Genomic DNA, 22878 nt, shown 5'->3' with positions numbered 1-22878 from the left:
TATTTTATTTTATTTGATGGAATGGTTAATAATGGGAAATTAATGTTAGGAATGATAGTATAGTTAGTAGGGGAGGGTCTCCTATATTAAAAATCATGATTGGTTCATATCATTAATATACATCATGAGATATGATTTATTGACCTCTCTCTCTCACTCATTTGAATTGATTTGCTTCACTTCCATGCTCTTCCATTCACTTTTTTGGTGGTATTGTTATTATTACGGTGATGGTAATGAATTTGCTCTCAGTATTCGCAAATGATATTTTTAGGTTTTAAAATTGCATTTCATCATCTATTATAAATATGAGATAACTACCTCTTATATTTTATATCTTAAGTTAATTAATTGTTTGTGATCCTGGGAGTAGTTTTTTTTTTTTTTTTTGGTATATGAGTGGCAAAAATTAGGCTATTGCATGTGTTGGATCGGATTGATGCTATAAGGTCAAATTCAAATACAACGTAAACAAGATTTTAATTCACTGGTAAGTTCTAACAATAACTAAGAGCATCACGATGGATGCCCTAGTGGTTGTCACATCAGCACACCCTATCTTTCTGCAATGGTGGAGCCCTAATGAATGTCTTATCTCTTATCCATTTTTCATTTCAATTTTAAATCATTGTTTTTTAATTTTATTTTAATTAAACTAAAATACCAAAATATATTATATTAAATACCACAAATGAAAAAAAAAACTGCATTACTTAATTTAAAAGTGAAACTACATCATACTTAGCTAAAAAAAACTACATTAAAACTAAAATACTAAATTAAAAAAAAAAACCAAACTAGTCATCTAAATTTGGTGTGTGAAAATTGAAGAAAAATGGAGTATTAATAGTGTTTTTAATTAGGATTTAAATAATTTTAAAAAAAAAATGATCGGGCTTGGGCTCGGGCATTAGCCTGCAATGGGCGCCCGATCTCACGCCCGATGGATCGGGCTAGAGATAGGGCGCGACCGAACTCTCGGTCGTTCTCGGGCATACCCGAAACTTGCAATGGATGCCCGATCATGCCCGAACCCGATCTTAGCCGATCGAGCGTGAGATCGGGCCTCCATTGTGGATGCTCCAACCAATGTACCTCATGGATGTTCAATTAATATCTCAAGGCGTGACCAAATATAGTCAATTTAAAGTGAATCAAAAGTAACTCTCTTAAAATCAATAAAAGTTTGTAAAATTAAAAAGTGAATGAATATAAGTCTACATTTCAAATCATTATATTCAAACTTTTTGCATACAATTTTCCACTTTAGATTTATACAAATCTAACTTTTGCTAGTTAGAGATCTTTAAACATATCCCTTTTCAAGCCTTGGTATGAAAGATTTTAGTAGGAGTACTATTTAATTCAAAACACAATTGAATTAAGTGTAAAATTTAATTATTAGGATCCCATAAAAAATCAATAAATAAAAGGAGTGTTGTCATCCTATTTTGTCATCCTTCAACATACACAACACTCACAACGCACATCACACAGTCACAGTTTGTCCTAATCGACGTCGCCAATGTTGCCTTACGCCAGCATCCACGACGCGGAAGCGGCTCTCGGCAGATCCCTCTCGGCCGCCGAGACCCTCTGGTTCAATTACTCGGCCACCAAGTCCGATTACATCCTCTACTGCCACAACATCATCTTCCTCTTCCTCATCTTCTCTCTCTTTCCCTTCTACTACCTCTTCCTCGAATACTTCTTCTCCAATTCCGTCGGCCCCTTCAAAATCCAGCCCAAAGTCAGGCTCTCTTTCTCCGACACTCTCCGCTGCTACAAATCGGTAATGCGCACCTTCTTCCTTATCGTCGGCCCGCTCCAGCTCGTCTCCTATCCATCCGTTCAGGTAATTTTGGATTGAACATGCTGTCATGTGATCTGTGTTGGATTTAATCAAGATATGCTTTTTATGCTAGATCAGGATCATACTTAATGGACTAGTATTTCTGATTATTATTATTATTGTTTTAATGAAGCTGATAGGAATAAGAACCAGCTTGCCACTGCCTTCATTTTCAGAAATTGCACTGCAATTGGGGGTCTATTTCCTTGTGGAGGACTATACAAACTATTGGGTCCATAGGTTTCTGCATTGCAAGTGGGGGTATGAGAAAATCCACAAGGTGCATCATGAATACACTGCTCCCATTGGCTTTGCTGCGCCCTATGCTCACTGGGCCGAGATTTTGATCCTCGGGATCCCCTCTTTCCTAGGGCCCGCCATTGCCCCGGGGCATATGATTACATTCTGGTTATGGATTGCTTTCAGGCAGATTGAGGCTATTGAGACTCACAGTGGGTAAGCCACTTTGCATGCCTAATCCTCATGCTTTGATTAGATGCAATTTAGTCACAAGTCTCCAGCTCTTTATTCATTTAACTGTCATTATATCTGCATTGCTTTTCATCATTTGACCCAATGATGCCTCAACACTGCTATTCATTTCATTCCTTTTAACTGTTTGCTTTTGGTATCTTGATTTATCTGCTGGAAAGTAAATGCATTGGTGGGATGAGGTCAATAATAGTGGACTAACTTTGTGCCCCTCTCTCTCTCTCCCCCTTCCCTTGGTGTGCCTCTTAATTTATTCTATTTGATGTTATCTTTTCCCTTAATTTTGTTAAGGGAACCTTTTTTCCTCCCTGGTTTAGTATCTGTGTGGCTCAGTCCCTTAGTGAATTCAGAGTAGCTATGTCATTGGATGCCATATCTTTTATTATGTGTTACATGCTTACGCGTGTTTTGGTTAAAGAAACATTACGCGTGTAATGTCTCAGGTGTGACAAGTGAGATTCATACATCTTCCATTTGCCTTCGAGAGCCTCCATCTGTTGGCATCAATCTTTCTTACTTGATTGAATTTTCAGTAGCATAACTTTCATATTCTAAATTAGACTTATAAACTAATTTTGATTTGGTTAAGCTTTAGTTAACTATCACTTATGAATATCAGCACACATTAGCTACTAGCAATGTACATCAGACAGGTCATAACCGCTTGATAAGAAAATGGCTAATTGAGTCCAATGATATGTTTAGTTTTTAATTCTGGAGTAAGGGAAATCTCTTTTTGTTGAATGTAGGGAAAGGAGTTGGCCCAAGAATGTTTCAACTCCAGATTATGCATTTAGTGGTGTGTTTCCACGAGTCGTTTTAATTTTCCTGTATAGACATTATAGTTCATACTGAAGTAGCTAAACAAGAAAAAATGCTCCCTCTCCATCTTTGCTTAACTCAAGTTGTTATTTTTTTTAATTTACTTATCCTATAAGTGTGTTAATGCATGTAGTCAAAAGAAAATGCTGATGGATGCAGGGAAGCATTTATGATAATGTGACGTAGTAAGAAGTCCTTATTTGTGTTCTATTTCTCTGGTTCTCATATTCCCTTTCCTTGTTCTTGAAAAACCGTGAGCACATTTTTGTTTCTGAATGATTGTTAAGTATGGTGTAGTGGTGCACCATGCTAGAGATTCTCATTTTTCTGGGCTTGGAGTTACGCTTAGGCTTTGTAATAAGTACCACAAAGTCATTTTGTTTGAAATTTTATCTTGTCAAGCTGCAATTCATTATTATAAGCTGCGGTTGTGAGGTTGACCCAGGATGGCCTACTAAAGTCCCTACATATTGACATGATTCTTTTAATTATTTAATTGTTTAACTTTTTCCTCAGAGCTTCTCCAAGGATAATTCTTACTATATGCTACTTTAGTGAATATATCTCCCATTTCTTGAAATCTCTCTTTTGATTTAAAATTGTGGTGACATATAATTACCTTTCCGTTGAAATAGATTATCTATTGTCAAATGAAGTTTGAGAAAATGTTATTCTAAAATAAATTTCAGATTTATGCTGAAGATGTGCCACTAATTTTTACGACAAAGATATCTCGCTGGAACTTTCTGAATCGATCTGTTCTCCATAAACTGTTTGCTGCTGTCAATTTTTATAATTAATCTGAACTTTACATTGCTATTTCAACTTTTCTTCATCTGCTGATTTTCATTTGCCGCTAATGTTGAAATTGCTTTCTGCAGGTATGACTTCCCGTGGACTCCGACAAAGTATATTCCGTTTTACGGGGGCCCAGATTACCATGATTACCATCACTACGTTGGTGGACAGAGCCAAAGTAACTTTGCATCAGTATTCACCTACTGCGATTATATCTATGGCACTGACAAGGTGATTACCAAAGCGAATTATATCTTCCATTTCAAGCGTATAGTGGCTTCAATTATTGTGTTCTTACACTGCCTTTTTTTCTTTTTTTCTCCCCTTATTTTTCAGGGATACCGCTACCAAAAGAAAGTTCTTAAGCAGGTACATAACTACCTTGTCGTGTTTAATATGTAGCCGCACATGCCTAAGTTATTCATTATCTCCCTCTAATCTGAAACATGCTGAATTCTTCTTGGATGATATTGCTTGGTAGATCTCACAACTGGGAATGAATTTTCATTGCTTAGACTATGTTAAACGTAGATGAGATAAGTGGGCATACTCCGAAAGGCTTTCACCCAATGACACTGTTTTAAAACCAGTGCATTTTTCTTCTCAATTGAAGTTTTCTTGTGATGTTCTCTTAACAATATACACTGCCACTTGTCCAGCTACGCGAGGGGCTTGAAACCAAGAACGAGCAGAATGGACTTTTGCACGACCAATTTGCACAAAGCCAAAAAGAGGACTAGTTTAGGGATGACAAGATTACATTGGCTCAAAGGCATATCTAAGTCTCTGCTTCATGTCCACCTCTCGTAGTTCTTGTCATTCAGCGGAGGTTCGACTTTGCTTGGTGCTGTTAGAGTATGTCAGCTGGTAGGCTTTCAAGCTTTTACCCTTGTGTAGTTTAGGTAGACATAACCTTATATGTTTTGTGGTGTGTACCTTGCTATCTATGTTGATCCAAAAGCTTGTGATTGTTGATTTTGGTATAAGTTGCTTGCTTGTTTTTTTATTACTATATTTTTGGATTTATCTTGTTTTAGTATGCTAATTATAGATGATACATAGTTTCAAACTTCTATAATCAAAGCTGAATCTTTTGATCCAAACTTTGATTAAAAAACATATTACTCCCACATAATGTCATGACAAATGTTTTACTACTAAACTTAAACTCTTGCATTACAATAGTATGTCAAACTTGATTACAACTAATCAAAACTCATCCATCTCAAACTAGTTGGTCAATGATGGATGGAAACAAGCAAAATAAGACACTGACTTTGTACATAACTACAACATATCATCATTAGGATTCCTGCTGCCATCTTGGTTTGGGAAACACCATACCATTCTTCTTGGCTGTCTCAAGAAAGTCTACATGCTCACCAGCACCTGGAAATCCAAAAATGGCCCTGAGTTTATCCGCCATCCCAAACAATCCAACCTCCTCCTCCTCAACAACATCCATCGATGGCGGCAATCGACGCTTTGTGGCCTTGCCATGCATCTCTGCACATTCCTCAACAGCTTTCCCCTTGAAGCTCCTACTTGAATCACAATTCTCACCTCTAGGCACTCCAATTTCCCCCAAATCAGAATCACTTAAATCAATAACCTCATCATCGTCCTCGATCACAACCACCTCTGTTTCGCCTAATTTGCTACCAGATTTATCCACAGCATCCGCTCTGATTCTCTTGCTCTCCGGCTCATTATCATGTTCCTCAGCCCTGACTCTCTTGCTCTCCTGCTCATCATCCAATACCTGCCTCCTTCTGTCATCCACATTAGGGTTTTGGTCCTCGGAGGAGGAGAGGTGATGTTCCGGCGGGGTGTGGAACACTTCCAAAATCGGCTGGCTTTCGGGCGGCGTAACTATGACGAGGTGATCGGCTTCGGATTGCGTCATGGAGGAAAACTGGGCTAGGGGGATCGAGTCCGTAACATTCTCGGAATCCAGCGCAAATGGGCAGTTGAGGAGCTTCGCCTCCTGCGACTCGCTCACCTTGCAGCATTTGAGGATCGTACCAAACGGATCTTCTCCGTCCTCTGCCATCGTTACTGTAACCGTTGTTTGAGCTTAGGGTTTCTTATTTTGGGTGGAATTTGAAAAGGTGGGACTGCAATTTCCAAATTTTAATAATCAATACATGTTCAGGAGGTTTTGAATAATTATTTTATGCTTAAGGATGTAAATGTAATTAATATAAAATTTAGAAATTAATTCTAATAAATATATAATTCTACTTAATTGGTTTTCCACGTTTCTTTTTATTAGTGGAGATTAGTTTCTCATATTTCATAATATACAAGTGAGTGAGTAGGAGGTTGCATGGTGCTGAATTATAAAGATAATAACGGTTAGGTTTATGCACTTATTGTTAGCACACCTATCATTAGTGATTATTGTATATATACCTATAACATATGGTATAACATTGATATTGATTTAACTCATCCAGCTGACATTCTTTTCTTCTTCCAGAAACGAGGGGTCTAAGAACTCCGATTCTCAAGAAAAAGTCGAGGAGGTGGATCACATTGGCCTGGGGAGGAATTCACGTAGATCAGATGAGTCGAGTGATAGTATTAATGAACATACAAGGGAAGATCCGGCTACCTCCTCTCATCATCCACTGCAATTAGACAGCGAGATCTTTTCAAACTCTATCGATATTTTTGAATATATATTATTAGATTATAAATTGAATACTCATTTCATAAAGTTGAAACATGAAAAGTTTTTAGATCTTTTAATTTTCTTGTAGAAAGTGAATAAACTTTAACTATATTAACCTATAGAACTTATAATTCTAGTTATAAAAATGATAAGTAATTATCCATTGTATTTACTTCTTTATTGTGATAGATTTTTTTCATCTTCCTACTCTATGATTTATTGTTTAAACATTATATTATGTGATTTGTTTCAAATTTATTATGCTTCAATGTTGATTTGTATAAATTTTTTATTCTCATATAACTAAAGTTGTTACTCATATTGTTCATTGTTAATATTGATTCTAATTTGTTTAATTAATTTTAAATTTTAAATTAATATTTTAAAATATACTATTAATCTGTGTTATGCATATGCGTGATACTAGTTATTTCCTAATTCCTCGGTCGTTGTAAAGTAGAGGTTGAGAAATGAGACTACCAGATTTTATATAGCGATGTTTTGTAAGTAAAATGAAAAGAAAAATAGAAAAAATAATATTTTTATATTTAAATCTATCTATTTAGTGTGAAACATTCCCCAAAAAAATTACTCCTTCCCTAAGGGGTACCACAATATTGGATGAAGCAAATTAATTGGATTACAAGAGGCCCTCTAAAAGGTGGGCCAACTTGGGCCTCTCCCAAAAACAAGCGAATGAGAGGAGTCCTACGTGTCCACCTTCAAAACCACAACCGTTAAACCGTTTTGAATTCCCTCCATTTCATGACTCAGCCATTCCCTTCTCATTCAATTCAAACCTACTCTCTGCCGGCCGCGCACTTAGCTCAACCCAATGTCTTCCTCGATACCGCCAGTTCAGCCCGGCAGGATCCGGATCCTGAAGCAAGGGTCCCACCGGAACTCGGCCGGGCCGGTGGTGTACTGGATGTTCCGGGATCAACGGCTGAGGGACAACTGGGCTCTGATCCACGCCATCCATCAGGCTAATCAGCTGCAGGCGCCCCTCGCCATCGCTTTCAACCTCTTCCATCAGTTCAAGGGCGCCAAAGCTCGCCACTTAGGCTTTATGCTCAGAGGCCTCAGGAAATTGCATTCGGATCTCCGCTCCACGCTCGACATCCCCTTTTTCTTGTTCCAGGTGACTCGCAATTTACGCCTAAGTTTCTCTGTTTTCCTTCAATTTTTTTTATTTTTAATGTTTATGTGCGATTTGTAGTTTTATTTATTTGCTTTGTTTGATTTTGCTTATACGAGGGTGAAAAATTGAGAAATTTTATCTTGATATTATCAATGTTTATGGAAACGATAGCAATTGTTAATTCGTGATTGCTTGGGCACTTGCTGGAAGCTGCTTGTTGTAGCTTTTTTTTTTCTTTCAGAATTCTGGTTTAGTGTTAATTTTGTTGTTGAGTATGGTTTTAATTGTAGTAATCTCTCTCTCTCTCTGCTGCTTACTCTCCAGTGAATATCATTTTGCATAACCAAGATTACTGTATACATTAATAACTGCTAAAAACTAAAGCATACTATATCTGGAACATGGATAGTAGTTCTGGCATAGTACTGATGTTATATCATAATGAATTCATAGGGAGAAGCTGTTGACACAATTCCAGATTTTCTGAAAGAATCCCGGGCTTCGCTTTTGGTAACAGACTTCTCACCACTGAGGGAGGTTAGGCAGTGGAAAGAGGAAATCTGCAAGAGGGTAACTGAGTCAGTTTCTATTCATGAAGTTGACGCGCACAATGTGGTGCCTATTTGGGTGGCATCGGACAAATTGGAATACGCTGCCAGAACTCTAAGGGGCAAGATAAACAAAAAGCTTCCTGAATATCTAATTGATTTCCCTGAACTCACGAGTCCAATGAAAAAATGGGACTCCTCGGGTAATTCAATTGAATGGGAGGACCTCATTGTTAGTATTGTAAGGTATGATGATAACACTTGTTGAATGAATTTATAACCTGTAGTCTGATGTTGGTAACTTGGTATGCATCTAACTATATGGCCAGGCAAGGTGCAGAAGTTCCTGAACTTGAATGGTGTGAGCCAGGTGAAAAGGCAGCTCTCGAAGTACTAATGGGGGACAAGAGTGGATTTCTGAAAGCAAGATTGAAGAACTATTCTTCGGACAGAAACAATCCGCTGAAACCCAAAGCACTATCCGGCCTCTCTCCTTATTTGCATTTTGGGCAGATATCAGCTCAGAGATGTGCATTAGAGGCAGAAAAAGTACGGAAATTATACACCAAGGTGTGTTCTGCAAGTGTGCATCTTTCAAGTTTCTCTTTAGATTTAGACTTGTTAAGTCCGAAGCTTAGTTTGTTCTTGTGTCTAACAAAATGCTTGTTGCGGCTACTATCACAAGGCAGTTGATGTGTTTCTGGAAGAATTAATTGTCCGCAGAGAACTTGCTGATAACTTCTGCTTCTACCAACCACATTATGATTCTCTAGAAGGTGCTTGGGAGTGGGCTCGCAAGACTTTAATGGACCATGCCTCTGATAAACGAGAACACATATACACGTTAGTGATTGTTTTTTTTTTTCCTTGGTTCTATGGTCCATTTTTCGGAAGGGGCTTAATTCTTTGAGTAGCTAACTTTTATTTGCAGGAGAGAGCAGTTGGAGAAAGCACAAACAGCTGATCCAGTAAGTATTTGAATCTTGACATTTTTCTCCGAAGAATAACCTACTATATTCTTTTGAAAGACCCTGCCATTGCTAAGATTTGTGCTTGTTCAATTCAAAATTGAACTTCGTTCAAACTCGTAAATTATCATGTTATATTTTTCTCTTAGAAACTTCTGGGCCGTTTTTCTTTCAGCTTTGGAATGCTTCTCAGTTAGAAATGGTTCATTATGGAAAGATGCATGGTTTTATGAGGTAAGCGACTTTCTATCTTACTATTTTTACGTCAATGAATACTCTTATCCAGCCTTCTAAGGCTCTTTCAGAAACAACTATATTATCTATCAGTGATTATGAGGAATAGATATCTTTTACTATTTATCTTCCAATAACGAATATAATTTGGGATTTGTAATATGAATTCAGGATGTATTGGGCAAAAAAGATTCTTGAATGGACTAGTGGACCAGAAGAAGCACTAGCAACATCAATATACTTGAATGATAAAGTAAAACATTTTAAACTCCCTTCCCTCTGTCACTGGACTTATTGTCTTAGTAATGCACATTTTTTTCTCATTTCAATCTCCTGCAGTATCAAATAGACGGCAGGGATCCAAATGGATACGTCGGGTGCATGTGGTCAATATGTGGAGTGCATGATCAGGTCATTTCTAACCCTCCACCTCTAATAACTTTGATCCAAGTCCTTTTTAAGTGCTAACACAAGCATGTTTGATCGGGTAGGGGTGGCGAGAGCGACCAGTTTTTGGAAAAATTCGGTACATGAACTATGCCGGTTGCAAGAGAAAATTTGATGTGGAAGGATACATTGCGTATATAAAGAGGATAGTCGGCGAATGCAAGAAAAGGAAGGCAGAAGCTCTCCCTAACACCAAAGCAAAACAACTGCACACCTAAGAAATATGTGACTTTAGAGACTTGCTAACTTTATAGAGTCATATGAACTATTAGCATAACATTAGAAACGGATTCCATTTTCTAAGATTTTCTTGGTCAAAGTCTTGTTGAGTTTCTTAACATGAATTTTATTCACATGGGTATCAAACAAGCCCTTATGGGAAACACATTTATGAAGTATTCAACAATCAATACTTTTGTAATCTAGGCTGGATTTGTTTCTTTGTTTACTTGTAGTAGTATACTAGGGTGTTCGGTTGGCAAGATTAAATCTCAGGATTAAATATTTATCGTTTGATTTATGAGATTGAATTCCACAACTTAATTCTCTATGGATAGTCTAATGATAATTAGCCATAACTATTCCCTTCCATTAAAATAATCTTACAATTTAATTCTAGATAAATAGTCTCATGATAATTAGTCATGACAACCGGACGACAACTAATATTATTATTGATTACTGCTAAAAAATCTCACCTTTTTGCAACCATTACTTGATTCAAAATTGTTATAAAGTGCTATGGTAAGGTCCAATCTAGATTGGCCCAATAACTTGAATCAATCCAGGCCCAACCAAAAGCCCATATATCTGAAAGACAAGACCATCACCGGCGCTTTCTAGCGGTCCAACCGACATCTTGGCCTTCCGCCATCTCTAACTCAATTCCAGCCACAGCCACAGCCACCACTTCTATCAGCCACAGTTCAGCAGTCGCCTCAGAACAACAGCTCTGTTGGCCTCAAACTTCTTATTCTATTTCTTATTTTCCTTATCTATTTATTTCATTTCTGCTTATCAATTCAGGCGCAGTTGATCTTATCTTGTTTCAGAAATTATACAGGAATTTGGATTTTTTTGTGCGAATTGAAACTCTAGTCTCTAGCTAGAAAATAGGCTACGGAGACTTAACCACCTCGCTCGGTTAATCCGTCCAATATTACGCATTTCTTAATTGTCCAGTAAATCCTTTATTTAATGTTCTTTTCTCTTCTTTTTTTCTAGAAAGCCATTATTTTTACCGAACTCAAGACTAGATATTTTCTACACACGCAACTGATAAAAGGGGCGATTCAGTTATTGAAGTTGGAGTTGGAGAAAACAAGAAATGGCTGACCACTCCGACGATTTAGACCAACTTCTTGACAGTAAGAGGAATTAATCTCTACTTGTTTTCTTTGATTTTGTATTTGTTTGGATGAATATGGAGAGGGGCAGAACAGCAGCCAGTTGATTCTGTTTATGTTTATAAAACTATTTTTCAGGCGCTCTGGATGATTTTCAGAGCCTTAATCTCGCATCTTCTGCTCAAAGGTACAGCTTTGTCTTTCCCTTGCCTAAATTATGTTTTTTTTTTTTGTGGTGATTGGATTGTAGAGAATCAAGTGGATTGTGGTTTAAGTTTTGGTTCTGGGCTGTGATTGGTTAAGGATTTTATTATGTAGTTATACTTCTGGATTCTTTTAATCTATACATGTGTACTGATGATATTTGTTGTTGGATTATAGAGGTGTGGATGATAACAGTGATAAGAATAGTGAGAACAAGCAAGACCATTGTACATTGACTGGTGGGAATGTTCAAGGGTTGGGGATGGGGTTGCCCGATTTGAAGAGCAAGAAAAAGGGTAAACAAAAGGTATCACCACCGAAGCAAGAATCACACATTACAGAGGCACTTGATCAGCTGAGGGAACAAACTAGGGAGGCGGTGAAAGGGTTGGAATCGGTGTCTGGGCCTCGACCACCAATGGCTGGAGATGGCTTTGGTGGAGAGCCAATGATAGAGGATTGGGTCAAGCAGTTTGAGGAACTTGCAGGCACACAGGTTAGTGTGGCTTGCTAAATTTGATGCAGTTTATGGTTTTTAGCTGATGGTCTTTGCTGTTTGTAAGTGGAGTTGTAAATTTTGGTTCTGTTTAGTGAGAATTCTCAAGACAGTTGAGTTTGGCTGCTGATGGTTTCTTGAGAAAGAAAGAGCAGTTAGTCCTTCTCTGCAGTTCCCTTGCAACTAAGAACATTTTTATCATTAAAATCGGATATATGCTACATACATGATCTGAACTCTTAGTTGCATGCTGTGTGACATGGTCTTTTGTCCTTAAGGTCAATGGATAGAATTGAGCAAGATGTTTAGTTGTGTAACTCTCACCTCTAAGATGCATAATCAAATTCATGAGTCTTGAAGCCAATTAATCGGATAATTTTAGCCTTGTGTACTTGTTATCCTTGTTGTGTTGCGAAAGACTACGTAGGAGTAGGAAGGATCTTGTGATGTTCATTCTCCCATCAATGAATGAATTTTATCATTGACTTAATTTAACATTATGGATTAAACCCTAACCCAACTAAAGAGTTTAGTTTGGATGGCAATTCTTGTTATTCTGTCATGTTTCATGTTATTACAATAATGATACGAACACGATAAGGACCATGTTCTTGTCTACACTACAATATAAAATATACAGTACTATATTAGTTAATTACATTAAACTCAAGTACATGAGATAAGAATGTATCATAACAACCTCAGAAATTATAAAAATATAACAATTAATTGGAAAATAGTAAAAAAGCAATATCGCGTAGAATGGTAGTGCCACGAACACGGTAAGCCTGATCACTACAACGTTATTTTCATGTGTGCCATTCCTGAAGTCTTCTGATTCTACCTAATTGTAAGGTTAGATGCAATGCACATGTCAATGAATGATTGCGCATGTACTATTTGGTACTCAGGCAGAAAAAATGTGATGTCCCTCAGTGTTCACCATCGCACACTTGTGATAGCATCTTTGTGTAATTTTGACTCAAAATTTTATGCATGCACCTGATGAACCGAACATGGTGTTTTATTGGATTAGCCATAGATGATGGAAAGTTTGCATATCATGAAACTAAATGAAGAGGATGTTGGATCGATGGTAGTGAAGTCATTTGGTTATTTGGAATTGTTGATTTCTAATGATGTCCTTGTACCACTCTTTATAGCCTGTCCTCCTCCCCAACACACGACATGGTTATGTATAATTATTTTGTCTTTTCTTCTTTTCTATCTATGTCAGTTTTTTTTTTCCTTTGGAAGCTAGCATGATTTTGTGCAGATATAGAAGCTAATGCTTGCTATTTTATTTTTAATTTTCTTCTTATTAATGTGTACTTAATGTAGAACTGGTGATAAACATGACTTATGGTTGCAGGATATGGAGTCAATTGTAGAAACCATGATGCAACAGCTCCTGTCCAAGGAAATCCTTTACGAACCTATGAAAGAAATTGGTGAACGCTACCCAACATGGTTGGAAGAGAATAAAGCTAAACTCACAGATGAAGAGTACACTCGGTATTCTAATCAACACCAGTTTATAAAAGATCTGAATCAAGTGTATGAAGCCGAGCCTGAAAACTTCAACAAGATTGTCGAGCTTATGCAGAAAATGCAAGAGTGTGGTCAACCACCGAATGATATTGTGCAAGAGCTTGCCCCGGACTTTGATCTATCAAATCTCGGACAATTGTAAGTATATTCTAGTATAAATTTTCCTGTTTCTATTCTACGTATTTTTAGCCTAAGAGGAATGCACTAGTTTGGTGTAGCATATCAAGAACATACATTTTCGCAGAGCAGCTATGTTAATCATTTAACTTGAATCAGAGAAATTGCATTTCCACACCAATCATGCAGTAGTTTGAGGAGTATTCTAGCTTGTGTTTTGTGAAAAAATGTTGAACTGAGGGCACAGATATTTGGTATACACAAAAGCTTAATACTGTGTTGGAGATCCAAGAATATGCGTTCCTCAATGAACTTCTACTGCAAATAGGTCTTCACAGTTGTGATCAATTCTTAAAGAGATAAAGAGCTTATTATTAGTTCAATTCCTTCCGTAGATTTAGCTAGCGGATAACAGCATGATTGCAGATGAATCTATTTCCTAATTCCCTAGACATGCTTCTAAGTTGAGCTTTGCTTCATGTGAGTTGCCTGGCTTTTGGCTCGTTTCATTTTCTTCACCTGCCGTATCATATGTTTCTTGATTTTGCTTAGGGGAATAGCTAATTGAGTTGTTGTTTTTGCTGCTGCAGGTCTCCAGAAATGTTTGAGTCTCAACAGAATTGTAGTATTATGTGAGCGAAGATACTGGCCCTGGGTCCTGATAATTTGCAAGTTACAGTATAAAATATGTGGGCCTTCACTTGTTAACTATCTTTGTTTTTAAATCCTGTTCTTTTGCATTAGCTTTCTGCTTTGCTGAATATCTTCAGCATTTTAATAATCTACACCAGTCCTAAGGTTTTTCAAGCAGTTTATAACGGTTTTGTTTGTATATGCTGCTCATTGCACAATTTGCTCTCAATTGTCTCATTAAAAAAAGTTTTATAATTGACTTGACTGCTTGAGTTAAAGGGTGCGGAAAGTTATTCAAAATTTGGTTAACTACACTATTTTAGTACTGATAGAAAAGGTTTATTGCCAACTGAGTTTCTTAACTTTCAAATCAAAACCACATTGGAGTTCATAAAACTTCTTTCCTCTTGCAAGACTCAAGAGTTTATAGTTTTTACCATTTATTACACAACACAAACACTTGTAGACATTTGTCTTCTGGTCACTATCCTACCATAAATTATTTTTTGTCCCAAGTTTTTCAATTGTCATACCCATAGTATCATAAAAGTTTATAACACAGAGTGTTTCCTTTCACCATCCATGACCCACTTAAAATTTACTGGACAAGGGTGTATTATTTTGTAATTTTAGTTTGTCCAATAATTTAAAAGATTTCGATTTTACCAATTCTAATGTGGCAACATTAATGAGCAAGACACCAACTACAACACTCCCATAATGTACACCAGTAATGAGCTGTATTCCTACCGGGTTAACTGACCCGACAAACAACTCAAATAGATGAGAAATGTGTAATGATTATATGGTGCTAAAAAGTGAAAAGTCCAAAAATTTTATACACAACTCATACATTGTATACCCACATGCCAAACTTGTCTTAACCTTGCAAAAAAACAAGAGAATTCAGCAGCAAAATTGACCAACTAACGAGTCAATACACAACAAACAATAACATAACTCCAAACATTTTACTTTCCACTTGCAAATTGTATCAACAATCAAAAACTACTTCTCGGTATTCCCCTCCAATTTCAAAATATGCTCATTGTCCAAATCCCAGCTTTTCACTAATCGACACAAGATATGGAGACAAATGTTACATAGCTTTTCCCTATTGGATTTGGTTCGATTGATAGGCTACGACGGGGATGGGGTGAAGCCCGCGTCCAACATATGGCTACCAGTAACCCCGTTGTTGTTGTTGTTGTTGTTGTTGTTGTTGTTGTTGTTGTTGTTGTTATTGTAATACCTACATAGCACCTTGCACTTAACGACGTTATCGTACACATAGAAACCGGGTGTGACCATGATGCGAACCATGGCGGGGACGAGTTTCCTAGCCTTGTCCCCGCCCATATCCTCCATGTACACGGGGTCGAACCGGACCCCCTTATCGACCCGGAAAATGGGCAGCCCCGGGTGCAACGAGTTAGCCAAGAGGTGGACGAGCCACACGGCCTTGGAGGCTACGAAAAAGGCCTGCAAGAGGGGTTCAGGCCAGGCCCGATTCCAGCCCAACAGAGCCACAATGTCGCTCATCTTGCGGTCGCAGAACTTGCTGAAATCCTCACTGAAATGCCTGGTCCCTTTGTTGAGGACCTCCTCCCACGTGAGCTCCTGCAGCCGGCTGAACATGGCAAAGTTGGATTCGCAGCGGTCGATGGGGTTCAGAATCGGGCTCGGGCCGCTCTTGTGGAACCCGGGCGACTCGAAATCCTCGAAGAATGCTCTGTTGAGCAAGGCCTCGAGGTACAACACAAGGGCCCGAGGGTTCCTGGAGATGGAAATCTTGATGTCGTAAGGCTGCAGAAGCATAGCGATCCGGTCGTAGACTTTCGGGCCCATCTGTCGGAGCTGAAGGCCCAGGGCCCGGCCCAAGAAACGGACCGACGTCCTCGTCTCCGAAACCGACACCAAGAAATGCTCGATCACTTTAGACTCATCCCCGACTTTGATTTGCTTGTAATTCATCGATTTTCGGTGCTGCTCATTGCTGCCGTTAAAATTGCAGGTTTCGAGCTCGGATTTCAGGCTGTGGCAGTAGATTTCGAGCTTGTTGAGCTTCTTCTCGAGCTCGGCCATGGAGTACTTGAGCTTGGAAGCTTCTAGAACGGCCTCATCGCGGCGCCGGCTGGCCTGGATTAGCTTATTGGAGAGCTCCGCCACGGCGATCTTCCAGTGCTCCTCCCGCGACGACGACGAATCCGACGACTTAGGGCTCTTCTTGAGCGCGAGAGAGGCTAAAACAGATTTGAAAATGCCGTTGGGGCTAGCCATCGAAAGCCTGTGGTGGTTGTTGCTGCCCTCCAACGGAACAACCGACAACCTCTCCCTATTGCTAGGCCTGCACTTGTTGCACGACACGCCGCTCGTCTCATCGCTCTTCTTCGCCGATGACGAGCAGGTTTTGCTGCTGCTGCTGCGGCGGCTCTTCTCGGAATTCAGCGGCGTCGGGAAGTGCGTGTAGTCGCTGCTGGCCGGAGTTGCTCTGTAACTCATCCTCCCCTGCGAGAATTCCTCTTCCTCGTTGCCCTCTTCAATCTGTCAAAATCACCAAATTAAATCCATCAAATCGAATGCCCTAATTTAGATCAGAGATAGATAGATAGAGACTAACCGGAGTGAAGTGGGGAGGGTGATGCGGGGAGAGCGAGGCTTTGGAGGAGGAAGAAGAAGAAGTCGCCATTGATTTCATCTACCAACAGATTCTTTGTTTTCTCAACAAAATCAACAATTTCACAACAACGATTCATGCATGGCCTATTTATCTCTCTCAATCATTCCACAAGAGTATTTTTTGTATTTTGATTTGATTCTTGGGGGAGGAATTTGTTGAGAAATTGAGATTGAAGGAGATTAGTGAGAATTTAATGAATCATGTTTGTATGTATCTACCCCAAACGCAACAACAGCAGGATCAGTAAATGCAGCTGGGTCATTAATGCCACGCGCCCTTCTCGGATGCCTCCACCTTTACTGGTGCGTGACCCACACTCGCCTCCGCTGTAAAAGTGATTGACCTTTTTTGACTGCCTAGTCAAAACTTCTGATGCTTTCACTTTTCCCGGCCATTTTTGGATATTCATATTAATCCATAATCAAGCGACTGCATTGCTCGTCTCTCTCGTGTAACTTCAACTTCCAATTCTAAGTGATAGGTGAAAAATTTATAAAACAAAATTATATGTTGAAAATAATAAAGTGATAATTAATGGTGAGAGCAATTTGTGGAGGTAGGTAGGTCCAGTGGAGTTCCATCTCCATCTCCATCTACAGCATTAAATGCAGACTCATGCTACCCGTTTTGCAAGGAATATCATTTTTGGATTTCATTTCTTCAACTTTCTAGCTTTTACCTAAATTACAATTTTTTCATTTTTTCGTGAAATCTTTCATTTTTGTTGTCACCATCTTCCTTCTCTAAATGCATTGTGCAAAAATGTATCATAAAATTGAATATGCATTGGAAAGAATTAATCAACCGTTAAAACACCTAAATCGATTAATTGTCATGATCAAAACATAAATATGACCACGTAGATTTATCCTTATACTCCTTAATTACAGAAAAGCAAAAATTGTGACTTCATATTTTCTCATGAAAAAAAGAATTTGATTTACCGACTAATATTTGGTATAAATTCAAGTGCCATAGGCACGTTTCTCAGTCCATAACAATGACGTATAATGATATGAATACAAGAAAAACTATGTGAGCTGCATTCAATGGAATGAAATGCATTGAATAAGCTGTCTAACTTAGACGCAAAATTTTCTAATATATATATTATATTTATATACTCGTTCAAAATAAGAAATAAATAAAGAGTTTTATACAATGAAATTGAAATTTTTTATAGTATGAGTTACTTTGTAGTACATATTTGTTAGTGTGACATCATGTAGTTTAATGTTGGGCTGAAGGTCAGAATTTTTTTATGGTACTAATTTGTATTAGTGCGACATAATGTATCTTAATGTTGGGCTGAAGGTCAGAGTTGCAGCACCGGGCTGGCTACTCATCTGCTAGTCCACACTCCTTGGTCTCATTACCCATTTTCTTTTTCATCATTTTTTATAATTATATTATTATTATTATTATTATTATTATTATTATTATTGTTGTTGTTGTTGTTGTTGTTGTTGGAGCAGCTAAAGAAATTATGAAACGTGTAAAGCTAGTAAAAACTTGTTATTATCATCATTTAATTCTCTTAATCATTAGAAACGATATCACATACTTGGAGCTATTATTTCGTCTATATATATCTTCAAGTTAAATAAAATTCATTCAATTGTTACTTAGAAAGGGAAAAAATTAAAGTTTTCTGGTTGATATGACTGGGTAGCATGTTATGTTTCATCCTTTAACATAACTTTTTCTAGTACAAATATGGATATCTCCTCTATATGGTCCCAACAATTACTTGAAATTCCAATTATTTCTTAAAACTAAGTTCTAACCCAGTATATATATTATAAAAGTGAGAAAAAACTAACATACATTTCCCACAAATTCAAACAAATATTCTTCATCTTGAATGCTTCTCATGAGCTTAAAAGCTCATTGACATTAGGAGAATATTCCTTAAGCTTCATTATCTTCTTAGCAAGAATTCTCAATAAACAACGTCTCTCTCGATCATGGTCTTAAATACTTTGCTCACATCTTTAATCAACCCACATTCTATTATATAAAATGCAAACTCTATATATTGTACAAATTTCAAACTCTACATATTGTACAAACTAATTATTCGATTTATTTAATTGTAATTTATTATAATAATGCAATATTATACTCTCTCATTAATAAATTAATGTACTATGAGTTTTACGAAAATGATGTTTGGAGACTTAAGTGGAGAGAGAATAAAATATATGTGTGGATTAAAAATAAAATTATGTTATATTTTATTGAAAAAAGAAATGACTAACTTAAGATAAGGCGTCATGTAAAAGAATACAAGTTTCTTATGGTGAGACGTCACATACAAATTGCTTATAGTGGGACGACTAGAATAGTACTTGTATTTATCTATGTAGGCATTACTCGCATTAGTAATGGCAACATGGCTCATATTCTTATTTATTTATTTATTTATTTGATGTTAGGACTTTTTCAGTAATTTAACATACTTTTGTGTGCTAAACGTGCTTTTAGAAACAAGTTAAAAATTCGTATACTATGAAACAAGTTTAAAAATATCGTGAAGTAAAAATAATATCCATATACTACATTAAATACGTAAAACCTACATAGATTAAACTGCAATTAGTCAGCATTAAAATAAATTAAATTGTATGTGAATTAGCCTGGTAGGGTAATTAATAGATATCTAAGCTTTTGAATCCATTTAATAAAAACTTTAAATCATACTACTACAACACATTTGCAAATAAAAAAAAATTATTGAACAATAAATTTACAAAAGTATAGTACTACTAGTACTTACCATAAATAATGGGCTGGATAAAGCATAGCGCGATATTCTTTTTGGGCCTACCAGAAACTTCTCTCATCTATCTACTTCGATTCTCCTCAAATTCAACTACTCCTCAAATCTGCAGAATCGAAGTTCGTCAATCTCTTTTACGCTATCAAATTAGGTATATTCCTTGTCTTCTTCCCCAAAGTAATGGTTGGACTATGTTTATATGGGTGCGATCGATAGTTTGTGTCAGTTAATTGCCCTTAATGTTTTTCTTTCGAATTTCTGGGTGATTTAATGCTTTGATGATTATAGGTGTAATCATCTAAATTTCAGCTGTTGTATAGATATTTATGCGTGGTTTTCTAGTCGATTGCTTCCCAGGGGCGAATATTATCTTGATAATGATCGCCTAAAAAGATTATTAATCGAAGAATATGAGTGATTTTTAAAACAAGATATATTTAAAACGCCTTGTGTAGGATTGTTGTTTTGAGCTGGATGTAACTTTATCAAGCTCTGAGATTTATTGGTTGTTCCTTTCATGATCTTTTGCCCTTGGTAATAATGTTTCATGTTTGCTGAAACTATAACATTCGTTGGTAGCCCTATCTGAGTATCTGTTGGAGTAAATTGGAATCTGAAGTGAAGGTGTCTTGTACTTGTTAAAGTTATTTAGACAGGGTTATTGCTTATCATAATTTCGGAAAGGTTTATCTGTCATTCCTAATTGTTGTAATTTCATTCGCTTTTTTCAGGGAGCTAGCTTGTAGAAATGCAGGGAGGTAGAGACCCTTTTGGTGGCTTTGGGGACCCTTTTGGTGGTTTTGGGGACCCTTTTGGTGGCTTTGGACGTCAAAGGAGTATGATTTCTGAATTTTTTGGGGGAAGGGATCCATTTGACGATCCCATTTTCAGGAGTCCCTTTGGGGGAATGTTTCAGTCGAGCCCCTTTGGGGGAATGTTTCAGTCGAGCCCTTTTGGCTCTAATGGAGGTCCATTTATGAATTCCCACACTTCTGGATTCCTCCAACACCCGCCACCCAGCCTACCCCAGCAGCCTAACCTGTCAAGGGGACCAGTGATGTCTAGGGGACCGGTGATTGAGGAGCTGAACTCTGACGACGAAGAGGATGAGAAGGAGAGTGGAGAGATGAAGAGAGAGAATCCTAGAAAACATGGAAGATCGAGCAAGGAGCCCATTGTGGAGGACCCTGATGATGAAGCTACTGGTGAGTGGTGAGCTTTGTGTTGCAACATCTGAGGTGTATGTGGTGATTAGACTGGTTGGTCCTAATATCTCCTGTTTTGTTCTTCATTTCTTGTAGAGAAAAAGAGCAAGCATCTTGCTCACTGGAATGATATGAACCAGATGCAACATGGAAGGATGCAGCCTGGAGTGAATAGCTTCACTTTTCAAAGTTCCAGTGTTTCTTATGGCGGTGCTAATGGTGCATTCTACACCACATCTAGTACTAGGAGAACAGGGAGTGATGGAGTAAGCTTTAACTTTACACTGAACCCATCTTCCTTTTTAATGTTTTCATTGGACTAGGGTTGTTCTCATTTTAATGAATTTGGACCTTTTGAATCTAGTTGACCTATGAAGAATTCAAAGAAGCTGATTCATCAACTCGTCAAGCAACTCATAGAGTCGGAAGGGCCATCCACAACAAGGTATCAATGCTAATTTTTTCCTGTCCTGTTACTCCTGTATAGTATTTTTCTGGACATATCCTGATTTGACATCTCTTTTTTGAATTTGGATCATACTTCAGGGTCATTCTGTCACCCGGAAACTGAAATCAGATGGACATGTAGATACAATGCAGACTCTGCACAATATCAACCAAGGCACTACACGAGCATTATATAACATGGATACTTATTCCTTTTCTGTTTCCCCCCTTTTTGTCTTAACAAATGTGTTTGTCTTCTTGCTCAGATGAACTACCTCGTTTTGAGGAAGCATGGAAAGGAAATGCTAAAATGCATCTCCCTGGATGGAGTGAAGAATCTGCTAGTCGAGATGCTATGCGTATGTTATTTGCTTTTACTCTTGGTCTAGTCCTGTTTTCCTGATAATTGACTATGTACAACCAATTACAATGAAATAAATAGTACTAGTATCTTATTAGAGAGGTGCTATTGAGGCATATTGAAAAGATAAAGCATGGCGAGTGCATCTTTGCATGTAATGCCATTATGATATGACAACCTATTTTTTTTGGTGTGGTTAGCCGTTAGCTATAATTTATTTGTGAAGCAATTATGTATCATTTCCAACCCTGCCTTCCCTCATTTGTGTTGTTTCTCAAGTAATGGACTCTGTTTTATCTCTAGAGTAGGTTCTTGGCTTCTTAGTCCTGTGGCTGAGATGTATGAGTTGTGACATGTTTTCAGGGTCTGCAAGAATCGGTGATAGAGGGGGCTGGGCACTTCCTAGCGTTGGGAGTTCGAATAATGCAGGAAGCACAAAAACAGCTGCTGAAGGACTCCCTCAGCATTCAGGAAGAGCAAAACCTGATGTTGGTAATGGATCAGGCTCCTCATCACGTGTTAGAACGCACAGAGCTGGCAGTGGTCATCAAAACAACACGTACTATTAATTTGAGCGGTCCAGTTTCTCACACAGACGGGATCGATGGAGGTTTCTGGGTCTTGAGAGTTGCTAGCTATGTTGTGATTTACGTGTAATGTACTGTATGAGATGTTATAAGTTGAATTTAGCATATGTGTAATGACTTAATTCTCGAACACCCCCTTTGTGAATTATGTGTATGAAATTATGAATGGATGGGGAGCTGTTCGGACTTCTTTTGATGGGCAACTGCAACCTCTGTTTTAACTTTTAAGATTACGACTGAATTAATATTAAATAAATTTATAAGATTGCTAATTTTAATTAGTCAGACACTAATTAATTGTTTTATCAATTTTGTTATAACAAAATTGATAGCTAAACAATTATTATTACCCGATTATTGAAGTTGTAGCAAATTATTATGTGGCCCCATATACTATAGTATAACATTAGTACTCCACTTATTGTTTAAAATTATTTAGGTACTAAAAACGTTACTACGTAATTAATTTTCAGAAAATGAAAAAACATTT

At 37.6% G+C, this 22878-nt stretch overlaps 6 protein-coding genes across 6 annotated transcripts; 4 read left to right on the top strand and 2 right to left on the bottom strand.

The window, feature by feature from the left end:
• Positions 1–1454: 1454 nt before the first annotated feature.
• On the top strand, positions 1455–4973 carry LOC125194210 (methylsterol monooxygenase 1-1-like). Its single transcript, XM_048092305.2, has 5 exons — positions 1455–1855; positions 1986–2308; positions 4048–4195; positions 4301–4333; positions 4624–4973. The coding sequence occupies exons 1-5, from the start codon at positions 1526–1528 to the stop codon at positions 4702–4704; spliced, it is 915 nt and encodes a 304-aa protein (XP_047948262.1). The 5' UTR covers positions 1455–1525; the 3' UTR covers positions 4705–4973.
• A 140-nt stretch (positions 4974–5113) lies between these two features.
• On the bottom strand, positions 5114–6089 carry LOC148926985 (uncharacterized). The gene has a single exon (XM_089057473.1). It carries the CDS (start codon positions 6015–6017, stop codon positions 5268–5270), a length of 750 nt encoding a protein of 249 aa, XP_088913599.1. The 5' UTR covers positions 6018–6089; the 3' UTR covers positions 5114–5267.
• Positions 6090–7421: 1332 nt separating this feature from the next.
• LOC125193507 (photolyase 1) lies at positions 7422–10400 on the top strand. Its single transcript, XM_048091316.2, has 9 exons — positions 7422–7782; positions 8236–8576; positions 8660–8900; positions 9016–9173; positions 9262–9298; positions 9474–9532; positions 9704–9785; positions 9872–9943; positions 10024–10400. Exons 1-9 carry the CDS (start codon positions 7477–7479, stop codon positions 10195–10197), a joined length of 1470 nt encoding a protein of 489 aa, XP_047947273.1. The 5' UTR covers positions 7422–7476; the 3' UTR covers positions 10198–10400.
• Positions 10401–10785: 385 nt separating this feature from the next.
• Positions 10786–14525, top strand: LOC125196532 (peroxisome biogenesis protein 19-1-like). The gene is made up of 6 exons (XM_048095088.1): positions 10786–10933; positions 11204–11346; positions 11464–11512; positions 11707–12025; positions 13398–13714; positions 14284–14525. The coding sequence occupies exons 2-6, from the start codon at positions 11307–11309 to the stop codon at positions 14327–14329; spliced, it is 771 nt and encodes a 256-aa protein (XP_047951045.1). The 5' UTR covers positions 10786–10933; positions 11204–11306; the 3' UTR covers positions 14330–14525.
• A 613-nt stretch (positions 14526–15138) lies between these two features.
• LOC125197494 (cyclin-dependent kinase-like protein) lies at positions 15139–17315 on the bottom strand. Its single transcript, XM_048096248.2, has 2 exons — positions 16947–17315; positions 15139–16870 (listed from the first exon to the last, which is right to left on the bottom strand). Exons 1-2 carry the CDS (start codon positions 17022–17024, stop codon positions 15467–15469), a joined length of 1482 nt encoding a protein of 493 aa, XP_047952205.2. The 5' UTR covers positions 17025–17315; the 3' UTR covers positions 15139–15466.
• Positions 17316–19803: 2488 nt separating this feature from the next.
• On the top strand, positions 19804–22578 carry LOC125196728 (uncharacterized). Its single transcript, XM_048095343.2, has 7 exons — positions 19804–19939; positions 20520–20993; positions 21090–21259; positions 21358–21438; positions 21540–21615; positions 21707–21799; positions 22165–22578. The coding sequence occupies exons 2-7, from the start codon at positions 20537–20539 to the stop codon at positions 22368–22370; spliced, it is 1083 nt and encodes a 360-aa protein (XP_047951300.1). The 5' UTR covers positions 19804–19939; positions 20520–20536; the 3' UTR covers positions 22371–22578.
• The last annotated feature ends 300 nt before the right edge of the window (positions 22579–22878 follow it).

Source organism: Salvia hispanica, chromosome 4, assembly GCF_029641045.1.
Source record: "Salvia hispanica isolate PSC_SH4W2 chromosome 4, Shi_PSC_v1, whole genome shotgun sequence".
NCBI classification, from domain to species: domain Eukaryota; kingdom Viridiplantae; phylum Streptophyta; class Magnoliopsida; order Lamiales; family Lamiaceae; genus Salvia; species Salvia hispanica.
Note: the sequence above shows the minus strand (reverse complement) of the source record. Positions and strands in the feature narration are given on the sequence as shown.